Genomic DNA, 21,533 nt, shown 5'->3' on the forward strand with positions numbered 1-21,533 from the left:
TCACTGCCTCTCTAGATTACTAAGTGTACAGAAATACTGAGGACTTTGATTGAAGGCTGCAGATGGCACACCTCAGTAGGGAGTTAATCTTGATGATCCAAATGTCCCCTTTTGATTCTGTGTTGATGTTGTTTATGATCAACACAGCAGTTTTTGAATATGGTCCTTTTTCAACAGGAGAAACTTCAGCTTAAAAAAAACCCTGAAAGGGCATGATTTCAAACTCTAGCTATGAATTCTTGTCAATCTCAGAAAATTCAGCTTGCCCTGAGTAGTAGAGAGGAACTATTCTTTTCATAACATAATTGTGTCAGGGATCAATTTCACTTGTATAAGTAGTCCCACCTGAATTTGCTTGACAACTAATTTCTGCAGTGTTATTAATTCATTTTGTAAAATATAGCAAGAGTTTATACCTGCAGGTTGGACCTAATCACTTTCCTGAAAGAATTACTGCCATATTCAAAAACTGTTCTGTAGAACCAATCAATTAAACAGTCCTATCTTCATGTTTTGAACCTGAAAACACGAACTTAATTTTGAATGCAGAATTTTTTCTCATTAAAGGAATGCATCTTGAAGGAAACATTGTGGTTAGCAGAAATATATTACTTATTTAGCTTTTCTGTACTATTAATGAGCACATGGGCTATAGTGTCCTGACAGGAAGCCCTGCAGAACAGCAGTGTGTCATTGTTCCTATAATTGCCCCCAATCTTCTGAAGTTGATGCTTTAGGAATATATTGTTTGTTGTCCTTGAATCCTGAGAACACCAAATATGCTGAATTTAGTGGCGTTCATTGACTAAAACAAAAATAAAGTAGAGCAGTGGGTCTAAATCTTCCTAATGCTGCAACCCTTTAATACAGTTCCTCATGTTGTAGTGACCCCAACCATAAAATTATTTTATGTTTTCCGTATTTTTTTTGAAAATGTGTTTTCCAATGGTCTTAGGTGACCCCTGTGAAAGGATCGTTCGACCCACAAAGGGATCCCGACCCACAGATTGAGAACCACTGAAGTAGAAAGAATAGTGTTCTGGTGTAATTTCAAAGTCCTAATAGGAAAGAATTACTAAATGTGAAACTTTGGTGGGGAATTAGTGAATACAATTATATTGATAGCAAAGTAAATCATATTTTTTTTACAGAGATTCTAACGTCTGCAATATTCTCATGGTTTGTGCATGAAAGGAAGGATCAGATATCACTCTCTGGGGGTTGAGGAACTAATGTGGTCTTTGGCTAGATGTGTCTGTTCCCATGGGGACAAATATTTTGTGTAATCCAGGGGAATCCAATGTGTGAATGCTTTTACAGTATATTTCTTTTCAGTCTGTTCTGATGATAGCACAGAAATAAGATATGGCAATAAGAGAAAAGTAGAAGAAACCATTTCTGTTGTTCGGAAGGGAACAGCTTTTGTCGGGATTAAGGCATGCCTCCCTTGGCTTGAAGGGAGAAGAGATTTAACTTCTTTATAGAAGTATTTTTCAAAAATGGTGTTTAAAATAATTGAATTAATGTAAGTGGTTGGATATGTGATCCTAGTTCACACTCCAGATATCCAAGCATTTTGGTGAAGTTGGAAAGATATAGTCAAACAGATTCAGATTAATGTAATTATGCTTATATAATAATTTGTCATATAGTGGCCATGAACATTATAGTTCTTTTATAAGAAAGACTGAATAGATGAGCAGTATTTAAAGATTATTGTAATTATATTTTAAAGATGGATAGAATTAATTAATACATAGTTTGTATATTCTTAGCAAAATGGAAAAGAAAATGACTCTTTCCAGAGAGAGTGGGAAAATTATATACAGCATAAAATTCTACTGTACAAGATCACAAATTATAAAGAAAACTTGACAGCCTCAGATTTCTAAACCCTAACATTAAAAAATGACATATAAATATTCTATGTTTGAGATAAAGTAAACAATTAAAAAGAGTACAAGAAATTACTATTAAAAGTTGCTTCAGAAGGAAAAATAGAACTTTAATTAAGTTAATGACAATAATATCCATGCAAGTGGTGGTGTTGATTAAGAAGAAAAACTAAAGGGAATGCTTAAAGGATAATTAGTGGTTTAAAATATTCAATGTACGTAATAATGATGGAATACTTTTATTTTTTCCACAAGTTGAACTTTTGTAAAATTGGGCATTTATTTATTGGTAAACATTATAAGTGTATTAAAAATGAATAATAATAATCAGTTGAATACTGTTCTGAGAATTTTTATACTATTTGCACAATAACTAATCTGGTATATTCCATTAATCCTGATTTATTGTAACTATAGTTTTGTTGAATGAATCACAGTGGGAGTCATACAATACACAAAGTCCAAACCAGGTTATATACTAGTTTTGTTGATAGGTTGTAGATTACTTTTCCTGTTGCAACTTTTAAAAAAGGATGTCCAAAATGCCCCAAAGGAAAAGACCATTTTCTGCATTTAATTTCAGTTTCTTCAATGGTATTTTAATCTCAGATGTCTGTTATTTCTTTTGGGAATAACAGAATTTTATGATCACTTTCAACCACATTCAAACTTGTCACCAATTTTAATCTCAGATGTATGTTATTTCTATTGGGAATAACAAGGAACATCTTGCATGTACAATACACATTAAATAGACTACTTTTCATAAGATCTATTTAAAATAAATAGAACTATGGGCAAATAAAAAACAATAAGAAAGGAAATGAAGAAGAGCAGATGTGAGATTGAAAAAATAAAGTGAAAAAGGTGTCTTCAAAATGATGTGTGAATGCCAAATTTCATGGTATTATTCTAATAGTAGGAGATTGAGCATTCCAAAAATAAAGAATAATGCTTGAAAAAAAGGCAGACAATTGTTCTAGTTTTGCAAATGGGAGTGATGGCTTCGTAGGGTGGGTTTAGCTCTCAGTCATACCCGAAAGTGATCATAATTAATATATAAAAGAATAACCAGATAATTAGCTTGGCTATCCATTTTTATCTCATGTTCTGACTTTTCTCCATCTTTATATTGATCATAGTATCTGTTTATTAGATTTTTATCTCAGCTTTATTGTTTTATAAATAACTCAAGATGGTGAACATACCTAACACTGCTTCCTTCTCCTATTTTCCCCACAATTTCCCCCTTCTTTGTTCTTACAACTGTTCGAAAGTAGAGCAAAATGTCAAGAAGGTGGCTTATGATGATGAGTTATTACCTTATCATCATTCATCATCATTTTAGCTATTGTCTACCCACTGCAGGATGGTGGCCATGTTTCCAACCAATATGATCTTGAGCTTTCTTTTGCCAATTGGGCCTGCAATATTTGCTGATGTTGTTGATCCATCTTTTTGGGGTCTCTTTCGTGGATGCTTTTTATTATACCACCATTATTTCACAATTGCTTTCCCTTGATTTACAACCCACTTCAAATCACAGGAATTCCTTGCTTAATTTTAGTGGTTGGTAGCATCAGACTTGAGTTCCTGTGGACCCTTGTTATATAGGCATTTTCTTTGATACAGCTTTCAGAGGCAGTAGACCCTCACATATAGTACTTCTCATTTATTAAGATGTGTGACAAAATTTGAACAACCTAAGTTACTCCCCACCCTCATCTGAATTCTATTTAAAGCAAATTGATAATGATTCTAACAGTAATGTGAATAATCTCCAGTGTTAAGATTTTTTTAATTAAAAAGCAAGTCATTTGGAATATATGGCAAAACTGAATCATAAACCTTTAAAAAAAGTGCTCCAACTAAGTATCATTTCTTGTTTAAAAAGAAATCTAACTGTCTTTGTTACTGGCACATATATTCAGCTGAATAGTGTACACATTTTATCACTTTTATTGGTCTTTTTGGCTCAGTAGGTAATGTCAGAGCTAAGTTTGTTAAGTTGAATAATGGTTTGGACTTCATGTAAAGGAAAGCTGCAGTTTCCTTAACAATAATTTTAGTAAATCACTATTGGCTATATTCATCCAACACGATAAACTGTAAATGGTGATTTTCAAACCTTAGGAGCTTGGTTTACACAATACCCAAATGAGCCCTGTTGTAAATGAATTAATGTATAAACTTGGTGTTAACTAAAGTTTGAATGATTTTCTAGATAATTTGTGTTTGGAACAATAATTGAGAACCTGATGGTGGATTGAATGATTTCCCAGTAATGAACAAGGTGATATCCAGGGAGATTGTGTTTTCCACTTCTCAGCATTATTTATTAGCAAAACTGATATGAAATCTTTCTCCTTTTTCTTTTCCCAGTTAGCCATCCTATTCATACAGTGGATGAATACACTTATATATGTGTCACAAATACCACTGGGTAGCTCTGAGGTATTACTGGTGACATGTTTGAATAGTATAGATTGCTTTATGACTATTTTGTCTGAATGTTATCTAGCATCACTGACACTTGTATGCATGTTTTAAATCAGTTTGCCAACACTTACCTCATAGAAGCCATTGATATTATAGCAACCTTCACTTGAAAGTCCTGACTATTACAATGGTTTCCATGCTGACAGCTCATTGTCCTGGTGAACAAAACTGCCAATTGCCATCATGGGTGTCTCCTTGCAGGATTCCTGTGGTGAAGGCAGGATATTCATATTATACAGAGGCTTTTGATTTTCTGCATTAGTCCCACAAACTCTAGACTTTGCACTAAGCTCTACAATGGGTCTTCATGCAAGTATGGGTATTGTAATAAAAAAAACTGGATAGTCTTCAAGTGAAGATTATTTTGTTTAAAGTCTTTGATACAGGTGAAAAGTCTTGGTATCCTTAAAAATTCCATGGCTTAGAGCAGTGTTTCTCAACCTTGGCAGCTGGCTGGAGAATTCCGTGAGTTGAAGCCCACAGGACTTAAAGTCGCCAAGATTGAGAAACACTGTCTTAGAGGGTCAAACTGGTGACCTCAGTACTCTTTTGTACTCTGGCAAAAATGACATTCATTAATATAGTGCTGTAAGTAACAGATACTTTATTTATTTTTATCCTGCCTTTATTATTTTTATAAATAACTCAAGATGGGCAACATAAATGATACTTCCTCCTCCTCCTATTTTCCCCACAGCAACCCTGTGAGGTGAGGTGTGCTGAGAGATTGGCCCAAAGTCACCCAACGGTTTTCATGCCTAAGTTGGGACTGGAATTTCGATCCTTGTTTCTAGTCTGATGCCTTAACTGCTAAACCAAAAGTAGTTTTTCTATTTTTCCCTTTTGTTATAAAAAGATGAGGGAATGAGTTTAAAATAGAGAACTGTTTGGCTCATCACTTACTGGAAAACCACATTTGATAGTGCTTCTGTAATTATCTTACAAATATTCTACACTGCAGTAAGTGTAGTAATAGATATGCTATCTTTGGGTAGGTTTTTTTTTTCCTGAATACAAAATGCTGAGTTTTGAAAGGGAGGAATGGAATATTCTATCAGGAATATCACCCTTTTGACAGAATGAGTAAGCATTTGGAATGTGAGTCCAGAGAATAAGTCAATATAGTTCACCTCATCCCCAAATTAATTGTATTTTATTTATTTGTTTGCATAGCTTGTATGTTTCTCCAACCTAAACTAACGTTGAGAGGCTTACATACACTATTTATGTAAATAAGATTAAACAGTAGAGCCTTTAAGGCACAAATAACAATAATACAAAATACAGTGTCATTGATAAATAAGACTTTTCATTCATTAAACTCCAGAAAGGGACAGCTTACAGTATCTGTACCTCATCCCTAGTCTCCTTTTTAAACATTTACTATACTGAGAATTTGAATATCATTGTAAAGCATTAATGTTCCTGAGAACTGGCTGTGTAGGATGTAAAGCTGATTTAATTTGTATCATTTTTGTAAGAGGCCCTATTTTTTCCCCCCTTTAATGTTTCAGGTATTTTCGAGAGGCCTAATTTGGATGCCCTATCTGCAGCACATCTTCAGTCATGGCTGTTTCGGGAGCAAAAGCTGTTCTACTGTCATTTGCGAGCCTTTTCCTTCTCACATTTCACCTCTCTGCGGCACACAGGATTCCTGACTACGCTGAAGAAGACGAGGAAAAGCAGTGTTCCAGAAGAGAGCACCCTATGATTTATTTCGAAGGTGAAAGATCTTTCTTTTTTAATTCTTCTGTCCTAGTTTGAGAAGTGGCAGTTTTAGGTCACTTTGAATTGCAACCTTCAGTAGCCTTTCCTGTTATTTCAATTACAATTCAATTTTCTAATGAAGTGCCAGAGTGGCATACTCTGTCTTGTTTTATTACAGCCATTTTCTTCTTCAGTTCTAAAAGGGCAGAACTTGCTCTTTCAAAAATTATACCATTCGGATCTGTATTTTGCTGTAGAAAGTTAGCTTCCCTGCTTCTTTCATGAAATAGTGCCTATTTACAATCTGGATCTCTTTCAGTCTCTGCTGCAGGGAGTAATGAGCTAAGATGATTTCTGCAATGAAGTTGGTTCGTTTATGTATTACTTTTATATCCTGCCACAATCTTGCAGGACTCGGTGCTACGGGGGTACAGAAGCCACCCAAAAATATTTATTTATTTAATTAATTTTAGTTATTTGTCAACAAGTACAAGGAAACAAGTGTGAAAACACATGAAAAAATGGCACAAATAAATGGATATAAATAAGCAAAACATAGCCATAAGCACATAAAAAGAGTACATATAAATGGGGACAGTAGGACAGGGACTTAAGGCATGCTGGTGCGCTTATGCACGCCCCCTTAGGGACCTCTTAAGAAATGTGTAAGGTTGGCTTCGAGGGGAGGAGCTGCCGCCGTCGGGAGCTCAATAAAGCTCCTGCCAGGACTCTGGTTCGTATATCTTATAAGATCTATAGATATCTCCCCTTTCTGGCAGAAAGGGGCAGGGAGAAGGTCAGTCGTTAGGATCTCTTTGTAATTCATAGCTTTTCTTTTTGCTGTGAATGGAGAAGAGGTTCAACATTAGCTGAGCCTTTACTCCGGCCAGTTTTCCGCGCTGCCTTTTTTGCAGCCTAGGCAGATTGCCTCCCCCCCCCAGGACAAAGCTAAGCTATTTAAAAGCCAATCCGGGCGGGGACCATTCCCGAGGAACTTCTTCTATTACTATTTAAAATACCAGCTTCAATTTCGCAAAAGGCTCCCTTTCTTTTTTAGCTGCGTCACAAGATGGCGATCTCATAGCTTTTGTGTTTGATCTGACGCAGCTAGCTGACCCTACCCTCCTGAAAGCTTCTCCGTACTAATTGCTAAAAGATTAACTGAGGGGAGCACAGACTTTGATTTTTGGCTCGCTTGATTGCTTGTCTTTTATTTTTATTCTGGAATGGCTCCCAAACCTAAACAGAAGCGCTTCCTTAATAATATATCTCCAAAAACTGCTATGAAGCCGCTACCCTTGTCTCCTACACCCTCCACGGGAGATTTGCTAACACAAGAATTCCTTCTCAAAACGCTTAATGATTTCAGACAGGAGATTAATCAACTGATTTCGGATTTATCTGATCAATTTGATGCTAAAATTGCTCAGGCAAAGCAGGATATGATCGGAGTAATGACAGTCATGACAGATTATATTGCTGAAACGGAGGACAAATTGGAACTTTTGGAAGAAACTAACCTTAATCTGATATCAAAAATTCAAACGTTAGAACAGGAAATTGAATCTGCCCAAAAAGAACTTGTCAAATTAAATTATAACAAGACTGCCTTTGCTATACGAGTTAGAGGACTGCGTGAAAACCAACAGGAGAATTTGAAACAGACATTCTTTGAGGCTTTCAGTCGCTTGGTGGGAAGTCCGGGACTTAATTTTGATTGGCAGATTCAAAGAATTTACCGCCAGAATTCCTGGGTAGCAAAACAGCGACAGCTTCCGAGGGACATAATAATATACTTTACTACAAGGGAATCTAGAAATGAGATAATACAGAGGCTCTACGGAAAGAGGTTGAGAATTGATGGGGACGACTTGATTGTTTTTAAGGAGATACCAATTCAAATGTTAAGAACAAGAAGACAGTATGCTTTCTTAACCGAAGAACTCAGAAACTCTCAGATTTCATACAGATGGGAAGTCCCAGCTGGTATTACAGTTACATTGGGTAACCAAAAACACCGCATTAACTCCGTCTGTGAAGCCCGAAAATTTTACTACGAGACCCTGAAGGCGGGACTTCCTGATTCATCCGGATCTGGGGAGAGACAGGGAGAAGGAGAAGACAAACAGCGAGACACGTGGCTACAAGGCGGAGCGTGTTGCTTTTCTCTTCCGGAAGGGCAGAAGACTAAAGAATAAAGACTAAGCGATGTTTTTAAAGCTTTATGATTTCCGTCTGGGATAAAATGGAAAAGTGGCATATCGATGATGAGACATGGAGACTGAAAGAAGCGTTGCTGATTGTGGACATATATTGTACAGAAGTTTTGTCTGAACTCTAACTCTAATTGTGCATGAACTATTTTCTTAGGTGAAGAGAGTGGAAATTGTGATCTTTTTGAGTTGCGGTTTGGGACAAATGGAGTTGGGAGGTGCGTGGGAGAGGGAAGGGCAGCGAAAGTTTAATTAGATTACATGGGGCTAGAACGCAAGCTGATGTCTGTTTGAGTTGCTATATCAATATAAGGTTAAGAAAGTTTGGTCGGAGAATCTTCAGGAAAGTGGAGTAAATATGGGAGGAGCAATGAATGTGGATAAAATATATATGTGGATATGGATAAAGGCAGGGTGGAAGGTAAAAAATTTATATGTGGAGGTGGGTAAGGATAGAAAGGGAGGTGTTGGAAATGAAAAATGAAAGAAGTACTTGAGTTAATGGTGTTATAGAAAGGTTTGGATACCTGGATAAAAAAGAGATAAATTAAAGGTTTGAATAGATAGACAAAGCAAGGAGATTTTTAGTTGGGGAATTCTAATTGATCAACTTACCTGGCTCTAATACAGTTTGAAACCCTGCAAGTAGCAAAATAATCGAAATTTGGAATGAGTCACATTGTTTAAGATTTATAGATAATGGGAAGCTGTGTTAACGTAGTGGGTTTATGACCCTTTTTGTTTCTTTCTTCTTTTTGTGTGTGAGTGTGGGCGTTTTTTTTTTTTTTTTTAATCTCTTATTTTCTACTATTTTTCCTTTTTCTTTTTGGCTTTACTGGCAGGGTGGAAGGTAAAAAATTTATATGTGGAGGTGGGTAAGGATAGAAAGGGAGGTGTTGGAAATGAAAAATGAAAGAAGTATTTGAGTTAATGGTGTTATAGAAAGGTTTGGATACTTGGATAAAAAAGAGATAAATTAAAGGTTTGAATAGATAGACAAAGCAAGGAGATTTTTAGTTAGGGAATTCTAATTGATCAACTTACCTGGCTCTAATACAGTTTGAAACCCTGCAAGTAGCAAAATAATCGAAATTTGGAATGAGTCACATTGTTTAAGATTTATAGATAATGGGAAGCTGTGTTAACGTAGTGGGTTTATGACCCTTTTTGTTTCTTTCTTCTTTTTGTGTGTGAGTGTGGGTGTTTTTTTTTTTTTTATTTCTTATTTTCTACTATTTTTCCTTTTTCTTTTTGGCTTTACTTTTATCTTATTTTTTTTAAATTTTAAAGTTAGCTGGCCTTATTATACTCAAATGCTTGTTAAAGAATTATGCCGGGCATGGGACTTGCGAAGCCGTAAGGGGGTTAGGGAGGGGGGATTATAGGGGGGAGGGGGGAGGGTGGAATTACAGTTTCAATCCTTAGAACAATAAGAATTCACTTGTGTACTGCCGTTTTTCTTTTTTTTTTCTTTTTTTCTTTTTCTACTTTTATTGTAAAAAACAAATTGAATTGTATGGATACACCAAAGTGAGGAGAAGAGGGAAAGAGAAGGGAGAAGTAAAGAGGGAGTGAGAGGGAATGTAAGGAGGGTAAATGGAGGGAGGGGGAGATGTCTGAGGGGGAAGGGAAGTAGAAGAGGGGAATGCTGGAGGGGTGAAAGGAAAGTTGGAGGGGGAGAAGAGAGGGTGTATGGGGGAATGAAGTGTTATGTTGGGTTTTTTTTTTCTTTCCTTTTTTCTTTTTTTTTATGCACAGTATATAAGTGATTGTATAAAATGAAAATGAAAATGAAATAAAAATATTCAGACGAGAAAAAAAAAAAAAAAAAGAAATGTGTAAGGTCCATGGTAGACAGTTTAAGGTAAAAGGTATGGGTGTTAGAGGAACTAATAACAGTGTTAGGTAAGGTGTTCCACACATTTACTACTCTATTATTGTAATCTAAGGTGATCAGGCATGCCGCTTTTGGCGGGACAGTCACAATTTTTCATAATTTGTCCCGCAACGTTTTCAAAAAGTCCCGATTTTCATGGGTGAGTGGACAAAAGGGCATCGGCAGTGCAGCCAGGACCCACTGTGGGAGGGCGAGGGAAGATCAGGGCGGGGCCTGAGGGAAGCTGGAGGGAGGGGGCTCAGAGGGAGGGGGGAGCCAAGATGGCGGTGGCTGAGGAGGAGGAGGTCTCGCGGCTGCCGCTGCCACCGACACCACCAAGGAATTGCAGGATGATAGTGGCTGTGCGCCGGGAGGGCAGCCTGCGGAGCTGGAGGCTGCGTGGCGGCTGCACGCTGCCGAGCACTAACAGGAGTCGCGGGGCGGGCGGGCTGAGCAGCCTCGCATACGCAGCTCGCCTTGCTACCCGATGGACGCTGCCCTGCTGCTGGCGCTGCTGCACCTCTGCTCTGCTGTGAAGATGCCACCAACACCCCCGCCGGCTCTTCCCGCCTGGATACCCGCCGCCCAGGAGCCGCCCGAAGCCCTCCTGTCCACCACCGGCTGCACCATGGCCGATTTGCCCCGGGTGGGCTGGAAATCTTCGGGCATCCTGGCGGGAAGAGCCGGTGAGCGGATGGTGGTGGCATCGCTGCCCGGGAGCCACCTGAAGCCTTCCTGCCCACTACCGGCTGCACCGCAGCCAACTCGCCCCGGGCGGGCTGGAAGGCTTCGGGCATCCATTCAGGAAGAACCGGCGAGCGGATGGCGGTGGCATTGCCACCCGGGAGCCGCCCGAAGCCTTCCTGCCCAACACCTACTCTTCCCTGACTTATTTTGATGAGCGCGGGGCGACTGACGGTAGTTTGCGCCGGCCACACCCGCTCAAACTATCATCAGTTGCCCCATGTTAAAATCTGGCCACCTTACGCTTGGTGGGAGCTGCGGACGCCTTTGTTCTATCATTTATTCTATCAGAACATCTTATTCCTAATCAATTCAATTGGATTATTCCTTCATGAGGATTGACTAAATCCTAGCATTAACTAGGATTAACACACAATTCTACCCTCTCCCCTCTCACCATCACAAAACCCAGTGTCCCATCCCAGGCATTCTCCAGAAAACAACTAAGGTCTAAGTTCTAGAGAAAGATAATTTTAAAGGACCTCAGCCTCTACATCTTCCGAAAGTGAGGGACTACCAATTGCTTTTCCTGGGAAAATCAAACTGATTGGGTCAATTCTAGCAAATGAACAGATTAGCCTGGAAACTAATCTGATACCAAGGTATAAATCATGTCAGTTAAAGCATGAATGTGTATATGGGGTGGAGCATCTAATTGCACTTAATCATGTGGTCTACCAAACAAAACTAAGCAGAAATAGATTTTAAACAAAACTAAGCAGAAATAGATTTTAAAGGAAGAACATCAGGGCTATAAGAGCTGTTCCTTAACATTGAAAAAACACCTTAAAAGAAGATCATGATCAGTGACGTGCAGTCAGGGGAGGCAGGGCCTCACCACTGTCATCATGAAAATAAAATTAAAAGGAAAAAGGCTGAGGTAGTTGCTGCCAGAGTCACAGTGGATGACTCTGCTTAGTGCTTAGCTGTTTAAAAAAGCCGCTAAAAAAGTGACCTCTGCAGGAGGAGGTGAGAGAATCACGTGCCTCATTTAGTTTATCTTTATAATCACTTGAGCAGAGTTAAGCAAGGGTTAAAAGGTGAAAAATTCCTTATGTAGATGAGGCACGTGGTTCTCTCGCCTCCTCCTGTAGAGGGCACTTTTTCAGAGGCTTTTTTTTAAACAGTTAAGCAAAGTCATCCATTGGAGGCTCTGGCAGCGCTAATCCAGCCTGACCAATAGCTCTTGCCTTTTTCTTTTTACATTTTTTACATTTTCACCATGGCAGACAAGAGGAGAGTTGAAATCCTCTGTGAAACAGCTGCAAAAGGTATGTGGGTCAGAGGGAGGGGGGAGGAATTCAAAATTATTGTAATTTGTAAGTAATTGTAATTTGTATTATTGTAAGTGGTGTGTGTGTGTGTGCGTGTGTGTGTGTTTTACTCACCTCTGCTGGTGCGCAGGCTGGCACTTTATTTTTTATTTTTTTAAGCCCTGCCGCCATGTCCGCCATGGCGGATGCAGCGCTGGGCCTTTAAAGCCCTGCTGCTGGGGCCCTGCCGCCACTTTAAAGCCCTGCCACTGTGTCCGCCATAGAGCAGGACATGTCCCGCTCTATGGCGGATGCGGCGCCGGGACTTTACAGCCCTGCCGCCGGGGCCCTGCTGCCACTTTAAAGCCCTGCCACCGCGTCCGCCATACAGCGGGACAGGTCCCCCTCTATTGTGGACGCGGCATCGAGCGGCAGGGCCCTGGCAGCAGGGCGTTAAAGTCCTGGCACCATGTCCACAATAGAGTGGGACGCGTCCCGCTCTATGGCGAACACAGCGGCAGGGATTTAAAGTGACGGCAGGGCCCCAGTGACAGGGCTTTAAAGTCTCAGCGCCTCAGCCGCCATAGAGTGGAACGCATTCTGCTCTATGGTGGATAGAACGGCGGGACTTTGGCGGGGTTTTCGGAAAGCCATGCTGGGGCTTTGGCGTGGCTTTCTGAAAGCCCTGCCGAAGCCCCGGCACTTGCAGACGTAGGGCGGCTTTTGCCCTCTTGCCTCACCGGCCATGAACCACACCGCACGTCACTGATCATGATAAACCATTTTTATAGTGAACACTGAACACTTATTAGACCCTATCCATATAATTATCAGATGTCAAGCTTGCCTTGCTTGTATATTTTATCAGCCAGTGTGGTGGCAATGAATACTGATAGAGAATTAGGATGAGCAGAGGTTTGCACCTGATGCTGTTTGGTAAAATGAATATAGAGTCAGCAAACAGTTATAAACTGGAGGACAGCAGAGCACTGTTTTAAGGCACATAAAAATAATATTTCCTAAATTTTAGCAGTAGTATAGTATTTTAAATGTTTTCTTCCCAGCTACAAAAAAACTAAACTATTCCTTCTTTCTTGTAAGGAAGGAGAGAAAGAGACCCAATATTTAGGCTGCTACATCAATGCTGATCAGTTTTACCTAAAAGGCAAGCTACAGTTCTTGACTGGTGCAAAAAATCTTATTGATCAGTTTGCATTTTATTGTTGAAAGAAATGTCCTTCTGGGTTCAGCTCCAAGTGGGGAAGAAGACACTGGAGATATGGACATTTTCTTTTGGACTCGCTATGTGTTCTGTCCCCCCCTTCTCCGCTCGTTAACAAACGGCAGGCAGACAAACTTAAAAGGACTCTCTTTATCAGTTCTCGGCTCAAACTGGCTGCAAGCCCAAAAATAACATAAATACAGTCTCTGACGAGATAACAGAATACAAAACAAAAATTCTTACAACGCAATGCACTTTTCCAAGTGTATCCTTGAATCAGGGTTACAGAAGTCAAATCACTTTTCCAAGTGTACATCAAAAAAACCATGATCAAGGATCAAGGAACGTTGACTCCTGCAACCAGGGTGTGGCACCATCCGTCCTTTTATCTCCAAAACCCCACTAACGAGCCCCAGCTGCATCGTTAATCTTGCATTCCAAAAAGACTCACAGAAGACTGCTGCTGAGTCACAACAGCTATGTAACAGGTGAATTTATGACATAGAGTCATCTTGAACATGGCCCTCATTTCATAAAATGTTGCAACCTATCCTTTGGTGATATTCATCTGTTTAGTATGCTGATATTGTTACTTCCACAAATCCATTTTGAAATGAATTTCTCAAATAGTGAATTGCTAATTTTGCTTTCTGCTTGACACATGTGAATATATCTGCAATTATTTGATCCTCTATTGAGAACAAGTAACTTAGTTTCCCTCCATCTTTTTGAGAATGAGAAGTTACATCTTGATATACCATCTGAGTCTTACCTATTGGCATGTGAACTGTTTCCATTTCACAAATGTCAGCAGCTTTTTCTTTTTTCTTTAGTTTTTTTACCCTATTATTTTTTAAATGGATTAAATTAAATTAGTGACACATTTACTTCTGTATAAAAACATTTTGTTCCTAACTTTAATTTTCTGGAACCAGGGAAACTTGATTTTTAGAATTGCTTGTTAAGTCACACCATGTGCTTTACTGGAGAAGAGTAAAAAAGCAAAACTTACTGTAAGATTAATTGTAGGGGGGGGGGGACTACGTCTGGTTCTTTAAACAAAAAAATGTACCCATACATTTGTTGAAACAAAAGGCATGGCTTGTCAGCTTTGAGTTATCCTAAGACTATTAACAATGTGGCTTAAAAGGATTAATTTAGAACAGATACTCCTTTTACTTCTATTAGTTTTATGCCTCCAGTGAACACTGTACTGCTTTCTATTTATTGTTGGTTGGATTGAGCATGTTTTGTAAATAGCTTCTTAGGTATCTGGAGTACCAATGGAAGTGGATAATTTCTTTAAAATAAATGCATAAACAAACCACTACAAGCAACACATGCAATTTCCAAAGTAGTTGTTAGAACTATTTGTACCATGGAGCACAGTTAAATTGTACCTATTTGTAGCTTTCATAGTTACATGCTCTTTTCTGTATTTTTATGATAGATAGATATATGTGACATATTAGATGTGGTTTTTTACACGATCCTACAAATTTGTTGGAAGAATTGCAACAAGTTGCTAAAGGAATTAACTGCAGAAATCCAATGATAATTATCTGAGCAGAAGGATTAGATAATAAATATATCCAAGTAATAACATTTGGTAGTCCTTTTTTCCATAACTTGTTCAAAAAACTAATTTGCACCGCTATCACAGAGATTTTCTTTGTGTCTGAGAAAGTCTTTACACCTGTTTCATTGTTAATTAAAATATAATGGTAAGATTTCTACCAATAATATAATATTATCAGATGTTTCACATTCTTTTATAAATCCAGATTATGCTTCATGGATTATGGATAGTAATACCTTTTATAATCTTCATGTCAGAGTAACCATCACAATCTGTATCTGAATCTGTATCTAACAAAGATATGGGATAAAATCTTCCATAATTTGTGGGACTTCTTCCTGTATTAGGATAATTGTTATATAAGCCTCATAATCCCATGATTGAGGCCCTTTTCTCCTAAGACTCAATATATATCTCTTAACAATACCAGAGCCAAGTTTTTCTAATATTTTTATTCAATTCAGGTGGTATATAGTAGTCATTGCCTTATTTGTGTCAATTATTCCCTTCAGAATTACAGAATTACAGGAGACAGCTAACTCCCTTGAATTGGCATACAAAATGATTGGAAGATTTATTACATTTAAAAAAATCTATCCACTAAGAGAACATTATCCATTTGTAGAGGATAGTGCCTTTACACTATCACCATTGCGGCTGAGAGTATTACTAATCCTTTCATGACTTTCTGGTCAATTAAAATAATAATTCTGAGTCACCACCTGACCAGCTGTAGTGGAGATTCAAACAGAGTTGATATTAACCAGGTTCTGACCAGTTCTGGAGAACCGGTAGTGGAAATTTTGAGTAGTCCAGAGAACCAGTAAATACCACCTGTGATTGGCACCGCCCTCATCTATTCTCTGCCTCCTGAGTCCCAGCTGATCTGGAGGGAATGGGGATTTTGCAGTAACCATCCCCTTTGAGTGGGATGGGAATGGAGATTTTACAGTATCCTTCCCGTGCCACGCCCACCACTCCATTCCCACAGAACTGGTAGTAAAAAAAATGGAATCCCACCACTGGATTCAAGGTAGGATAAGTTGGGAAATTTTCTTCTCTAGCTTTTTGCCCAAGGGCCTCCTGGTGAAGCAGATACCTGAAGAGATTCCATGTAACTGGACCTAAGGATTCAGGCCCATTGCCTAGGAAACTGTAGAAGGGTAAAAACCAGTGAATAAAACTGAGAAAGAATATTCAGTTTAATCATGTGAGGAAATTTCTGTCCAGTACAAGATGCTCAGTTGGATGATATCCTACTTTTGCTCTAACCTTTGTCTTTCTATGTCTGTCAGTATTTACATATTGTTTAGTTCCAGGTTTGAAAAGCAGACGTCAGCCTCATTAACTGGTTGCATTTAAAATTTACTCTCATATTGCTGTTCCATTGCTTCTATTAAAAATACAAATTATATACTTGATTTCTCTAGCTATGAGTTTGAAATCCAGCACCGTATTACTCCAAAACCATTTGCGCTAGGTAGCCCTGATTAAAAGGGGAAATTTGAAGCTATTCTTTAAATGCTGATTTCTGGGGGAAGAGAGAATCCTTGTAGTGTCCTATCCAGAATTCCAAGTGAGGGAAACATCTTCCCATTTGAAAATAATAGGTGATAATGTAACTTTTTACCTGGGCAGAATATTTTCACTGAGGGAGAGCCCACCTGGACATTCCAGGGTTCAAGAAGACCAGATATGAGTATGAAGATCCCAGGGAGACTGATTTGGGTGTTGATTTGGGTCTTGACACTCCTGTCCCTTTCTTTTGCTACAACTTTCCTTCATTCTTTGAAGGAGATGGAATTTAGCAAGACATGCCATTAACTTCCTGGAGGTATCATGTTTTCAGAATTTACTTTGCTTGTTTTTAGCCTTTACTGGTTTAAACCAAAGAAAGAAAGAAAACACTAAAGAAAGAAGACAGCAAAACAATAGCAAGGCTTCTTATTCATGGGTTTTGGTGTAAGAGCGTGTATGTGTATGTGTACCATTTTTTTGCAAATTAGTAAAGAATTTACTATTTTTCATTGTAGTTACTAGATACACAATCTGTGCCTATAAGTTACACATTAATAAAATTGCAAGACTTCAATTTTATGGAATTTTGCATTGGAGCAAAGATCGGGGCAATTAGTAATTGTTTTCACCTTTGCTGCTGATCTGTATTTATTGTGATGTTATTTTATGTTCTTAACTTTCATTCAACAATCATTAAAGATGGGGGAGAAATCTAAAAATAAATTAAATATAGTTTTTCCATGTTTTACTTTTACATCATTATTTTTTTAAGTCGGTTTTTCAAAATGTACATGACTGCAGTTTGCAATGAAAAAGCTTGAGCAATCTGTCCTTTTCTCTGTGCTGATTAATCATGTGCTTTTAGAGCTTGTCTCAAAAAATATATAAAAGGACTTAAACTGCTTAAAAGTGCTGTGGGGCATTCCTACATGTCAATAACTGTGCATAGTACTAATTAACTTGCTAGATTGTCAGGTTCTTGGAGAGACTGTTCATTTTATTTAGAATTTGTTAATTGAATTTTATTTAGTAATTTCACTTTTGGCTACCATTGTTGCTTGATAGGGTGAAAATAATTCTACTATTTAAGGTAGGTAGCAGAAACATAACGTGTATTTTATGAGCAAATCTTGTTTAGAAGGAGGTAGATGACTTATGTGATATGGCAGCATTTCAAATAGAGGTGCACGTGTAGGTGCAGGACTGATTTTTTTTTTAAAATAAAGTTCTACTAGCTATTATTGATGAATTGCTACATTTCTGTGCTTGTTTACTAGTTGTCTTCAGGATATAATATTAGTGATAACCAGATGAATGTGGGGGTTGCCCTCACACAGACCCACCGATTGCAGCATTGATATTCTACCTGGAGTAAAACTCCCTAAGCCCCAAATTTATTCAATGACCCCTAGGAAAATGGACGAATTGAGAAAATTCATTGACAAAAATTTGGAAAGGGGCTTCATTGAACCAGCTAGGCCCCGAGTGGCTGCTCCAGTCTTATTCAGAGAAAAGAAAGATGGCTCCTTTCATCTCTATTAATTTTAAAAACCTTAACGGAGTTTGTGTCCAAAATGTCTACCCTTTACCACTGATGGACATGCTAGCCCAACTGGGTAAGGGGAGAATTTTCACAAAGTTAGATCTGTGAGAGGCATACTATCAGGTCAGAATTAAGGAAGGGGATGAGTGGAAAACTGCATTTAATTGCCCTCTTGGCTGTTTCCAATTTTGAGTTTTGCCATTTGGACTGCAGGGGGCGCCAGCTGTTTTCATGCAATTAATTAATGAGATTTTACATGATCACCTTTACAAAGGCGTGATGGTCTATCTGGATGATATCCTTATTTACATGGAAGAACACGTGAAGCTTGTTTGCACAGTACTCAAAAAGCTTCGTGCAGCAGAACTGTATGCTAAATTGTCGAAATGTGAATTTCATCAGGAGAAGGTGGACTACCTGGGGTATTGTATCTCCCACAAGGGGATAGAAATGGACCCAGCAAAAGTCAAAGCAGTCACCGAATGGGCGGCCCCCCGCACACGCAAGCAATTGCAAAGCTTCTTAGGTTTTGCTAATTTCTATCGTCAATTTATTCCTTCTTTTGCCAAGATTGCTTTGCCAATTACAAATCTCCTGAAATCAAAGGGGGGGGGGCGAAATCCAAACCAAGTAAGCCCTTGAACTGGACTATGGAATGTCAGACTGCATTCGAGAAATTAAAAAGCCTCTTTGTGGCTGAACCAATCCTGAAACACCCGGACATGGATTCACCTTTTGTAGTCCAGGCAGATGCTAGTGATGTTGCAGTGGGGGCGGTGCTACTTCAGGCAAATGCACAAGGGAAGTTGCAACCCTGCGCTTACACCTCTCGAAAGCTAATGGAGACTGAGAGATGATGGGCTATTTGGGAAAAGGAAACTTTTGCTGTCCGGTGGGCCCTGATGACTTGGCGCCATTTTCTGGAGGAGGCGAAACACCCTTTTGAGGTATGGACTGATCACAAAAACTTGGAGGCATTAAAAAAACTCAGAAACTATCCCCTAAACAAATGAGATGGGCACAACATTTCAATGGATTTAATTTCACTTTGAAATATATTCCAGGAGGGAAGAATTTTATGGCTGATGCTTTGTCCAGACTTCCTCAATATAACAGTTCAAAGCTGAGTGTTGTCCAACCTGTCATGCCAACGAGAAGGCTGTCCGTTCCTGTTGTCACCAGAAGCCAGACCACTTCCAATTTGGAAGTCACACAAGACCTTGTTACCAAGCTCTTGCAATTGATGAGTGGTTCTGCCAACATATGGATGAGTGCACCGTGAAGGATGGCCTGGCTTGGATTGGTGCTAAATTATATGTTCCTGCAACTATTAGAGCCATGGTCCTTCAACGTGCTCATGACTCTTGCATGGCCGGACATTTTGGTTTTGTGAAAACCCTGCATCTCGTCAAGAGGCAATTTTGGTGGCCCTCATTGAAAAAAGACATTGAGTCTTATGTGGCTAGTTGCCCCACTTGTGCTGTGGCAAAGCATCCACCAGGAAAACCTCAAGGATTGTTCCAGGCGGTAGCCCATCCTGAGGCACCGTGGAAGGAGATCTCTATAGATTTCCTTGTTGAATTGCCAGAAAGTCAAGGAAATACAGTGATTTAGGTTGTTACTGACTTGTTCTCCAAGCAAGTTCATTTTGTTCCTTGTTCCAAGATCCCGTCCGCTAAATCCTTGGCTAAGTTGTTCATTACACATATCTATCATCTACATGTGGTACCAGACCGCATCATCTCAGATAGGGTGGTCCAATTTACCTCCTTGGGGCGGAGCCTGGATGCCGTGACGAGATGACGTGCGATCTCAAAGCTCTGAGATTGCACTCGATACTTTTATTGCTGGGGGGTTCTAACGGACCTAAATCATCCCGAAGAGATGGTGAACAGGAAGATTACATCTTGCTGATCTCGGGGATATCGCAAAATCTCCAAGAAAAGCAGGTTTAAAGTCTTCTGCTAGCAGTAAAAATTCCAGTCCTTCAAGACTGACAAAGTCAAGGCAATATGGAGAAGTGTTAAGTGTTAAGCTGGTGAGAAACTTTTAATGTTTTTAAAAAAACGGACTGCCTAAAAGTTTTAAAACCAACTCTAATCAAAGAATAGAAGAACTTAGCAGCGATTTTGTTTTTTGTAATGGTCCTGGACAGTGGTTATCTTACTTTTTAAATGTTATTTACATGGATTGATTCTAAGTAAACCTTTTCAAATGGACGGACTACTCTAACATTTTTTCTGACTCTTTGCAAGCTATAAATTGACTGTTTACACCCTGAAACTTTTATTGCTTGGCTGTCCTGGCTTAAGATCTGATAAGATTGTACAGCTATTCCTTTGTACTTTGCTTTCGCTGCCGAGTGTTTTTAGTCTTGCTGAGCTTTCAAGAAAAAATACAACTGCATGTAAACATGGCGTCTCTTCAAGCCTCTCTCCAAGTGATACTTTCAGCTTTGAAGAGGGTGTTTGATACTGAGGAAAGAGTTGAAAAAAAATTGGATTATCTGGTGTATTTGGCAACAAATTGTGATGAAAAAACTGAGGATGTTTATCAAAATAAGAAGATGGAAATTCAAAAACTTGAAATGGACGGATATAAAGAGTTTGAGCTTGTTGATATTCATGACAATTGGTTTATTTCTGAAGGAGGAAAGAATGGAATATTTGAAGAGGAATTAAATGGAGAGAAAATTTATTTCAAAGGACAGGACATAGAAGGAGAAAAAAGCATTAAAGAATTTATGGACTATGAAATACTATTTGCAAAATATTTGATAACACTGCTGAGAAGTAAAGACAAGCTGATAAAGGAAACAAAAGATGGGCGTCAACATTATATGAGAGGTACTATAAACAAGAAGGTGCAAAGATCTTTTCGTACAAATGTTTAAAAAGATGTTTGGAGAATTGGATCCACAAATGGCAGTAGATATAAGATTGTTTTGTTATTGGAGAGATACAGGTTGATAGATGGAAGAGTATAATTCAAAATTAGCTAAAGTCAGCTAAAACCAGTGGTAATAGGTATAGTTAAATAAAAATTGATAATGATAGTAATGTATACAATGTTGAGCTGTTATGATAAGTAATAATTGGATATGAGAAGGGAAGGTTAGAAATATTTTTGGACTATATATAAAGATTATTAATAACAATAATAATTATAATAAAAAACAAAATTAAATACAGTTAAGTTTTAACTAATAGGGGAAGTTATGATATAGGATATAGTTAAATAAAGAAATGATAATGATAATAAATTATATACATGGAGGATTATAAAATTTTGGTATTAAATATTATGGATGTTTAGCTAAAACAGGATATGAGGATTTAATGTTAATGGAGGATTTTACAAATAAGTAAATGAAATGCCAGTATGTGGTTATGTATTGAAACTTGGTATATTTAAGGATGAAGGATGTTTAAATAACTACAGTCAAATAAAAGTGGAGGTTTGATGATGTTAATATAGTAAATAT

The 21,533-nt window shown here is 38.4% G+C and overlaps 1 protein-coding gene across 7 annotated transcripts in view; it reads left to right on the top strand.

Moving 5' to 3' along the window:
* Positions 1–21,533, top strand: part of SEMA5B (semaphorin 5B) — a 596,333-nt gene that overhangs the window by 362,780 nt on the left and 212,020 nt on the right. For all 7 annotated transcript variants that reach the window (XM_087711803.1, XM_087711804.1, XM_087711802.1 and 4 more), the window contains one exon: positions 5,909–6,117. In XM_087711803.1, the coding sequence (XP_087567929.1) occupies positions 5,961–6,117 (157 nt within the window). In that variant the 5' untranslated portion in view covers positions 5,909–5,960. The remainder of the gene's footprint in view (positions 1–5,908; positions 6,118–21,533) is intronic.

The sequence above is a fragment of the Thamnophis sirtalis genome, unplaced genomic scaffold, assembly GCF_051295495.1.
Source record: "Thamnophis sirtalis isolate CommonGarterSnake01/CBP01778 unplaced genomic scaffold, rThaSir2_p1.2 scaffold_1, whole genome shotgun sequence".
NCBI classification, from domain to species: Eukaryota; Metazoa; Chordata; class Lepidosauria; order Squamata; family Natricidae; genus Thamnophis; species Thamnophis sirtalis.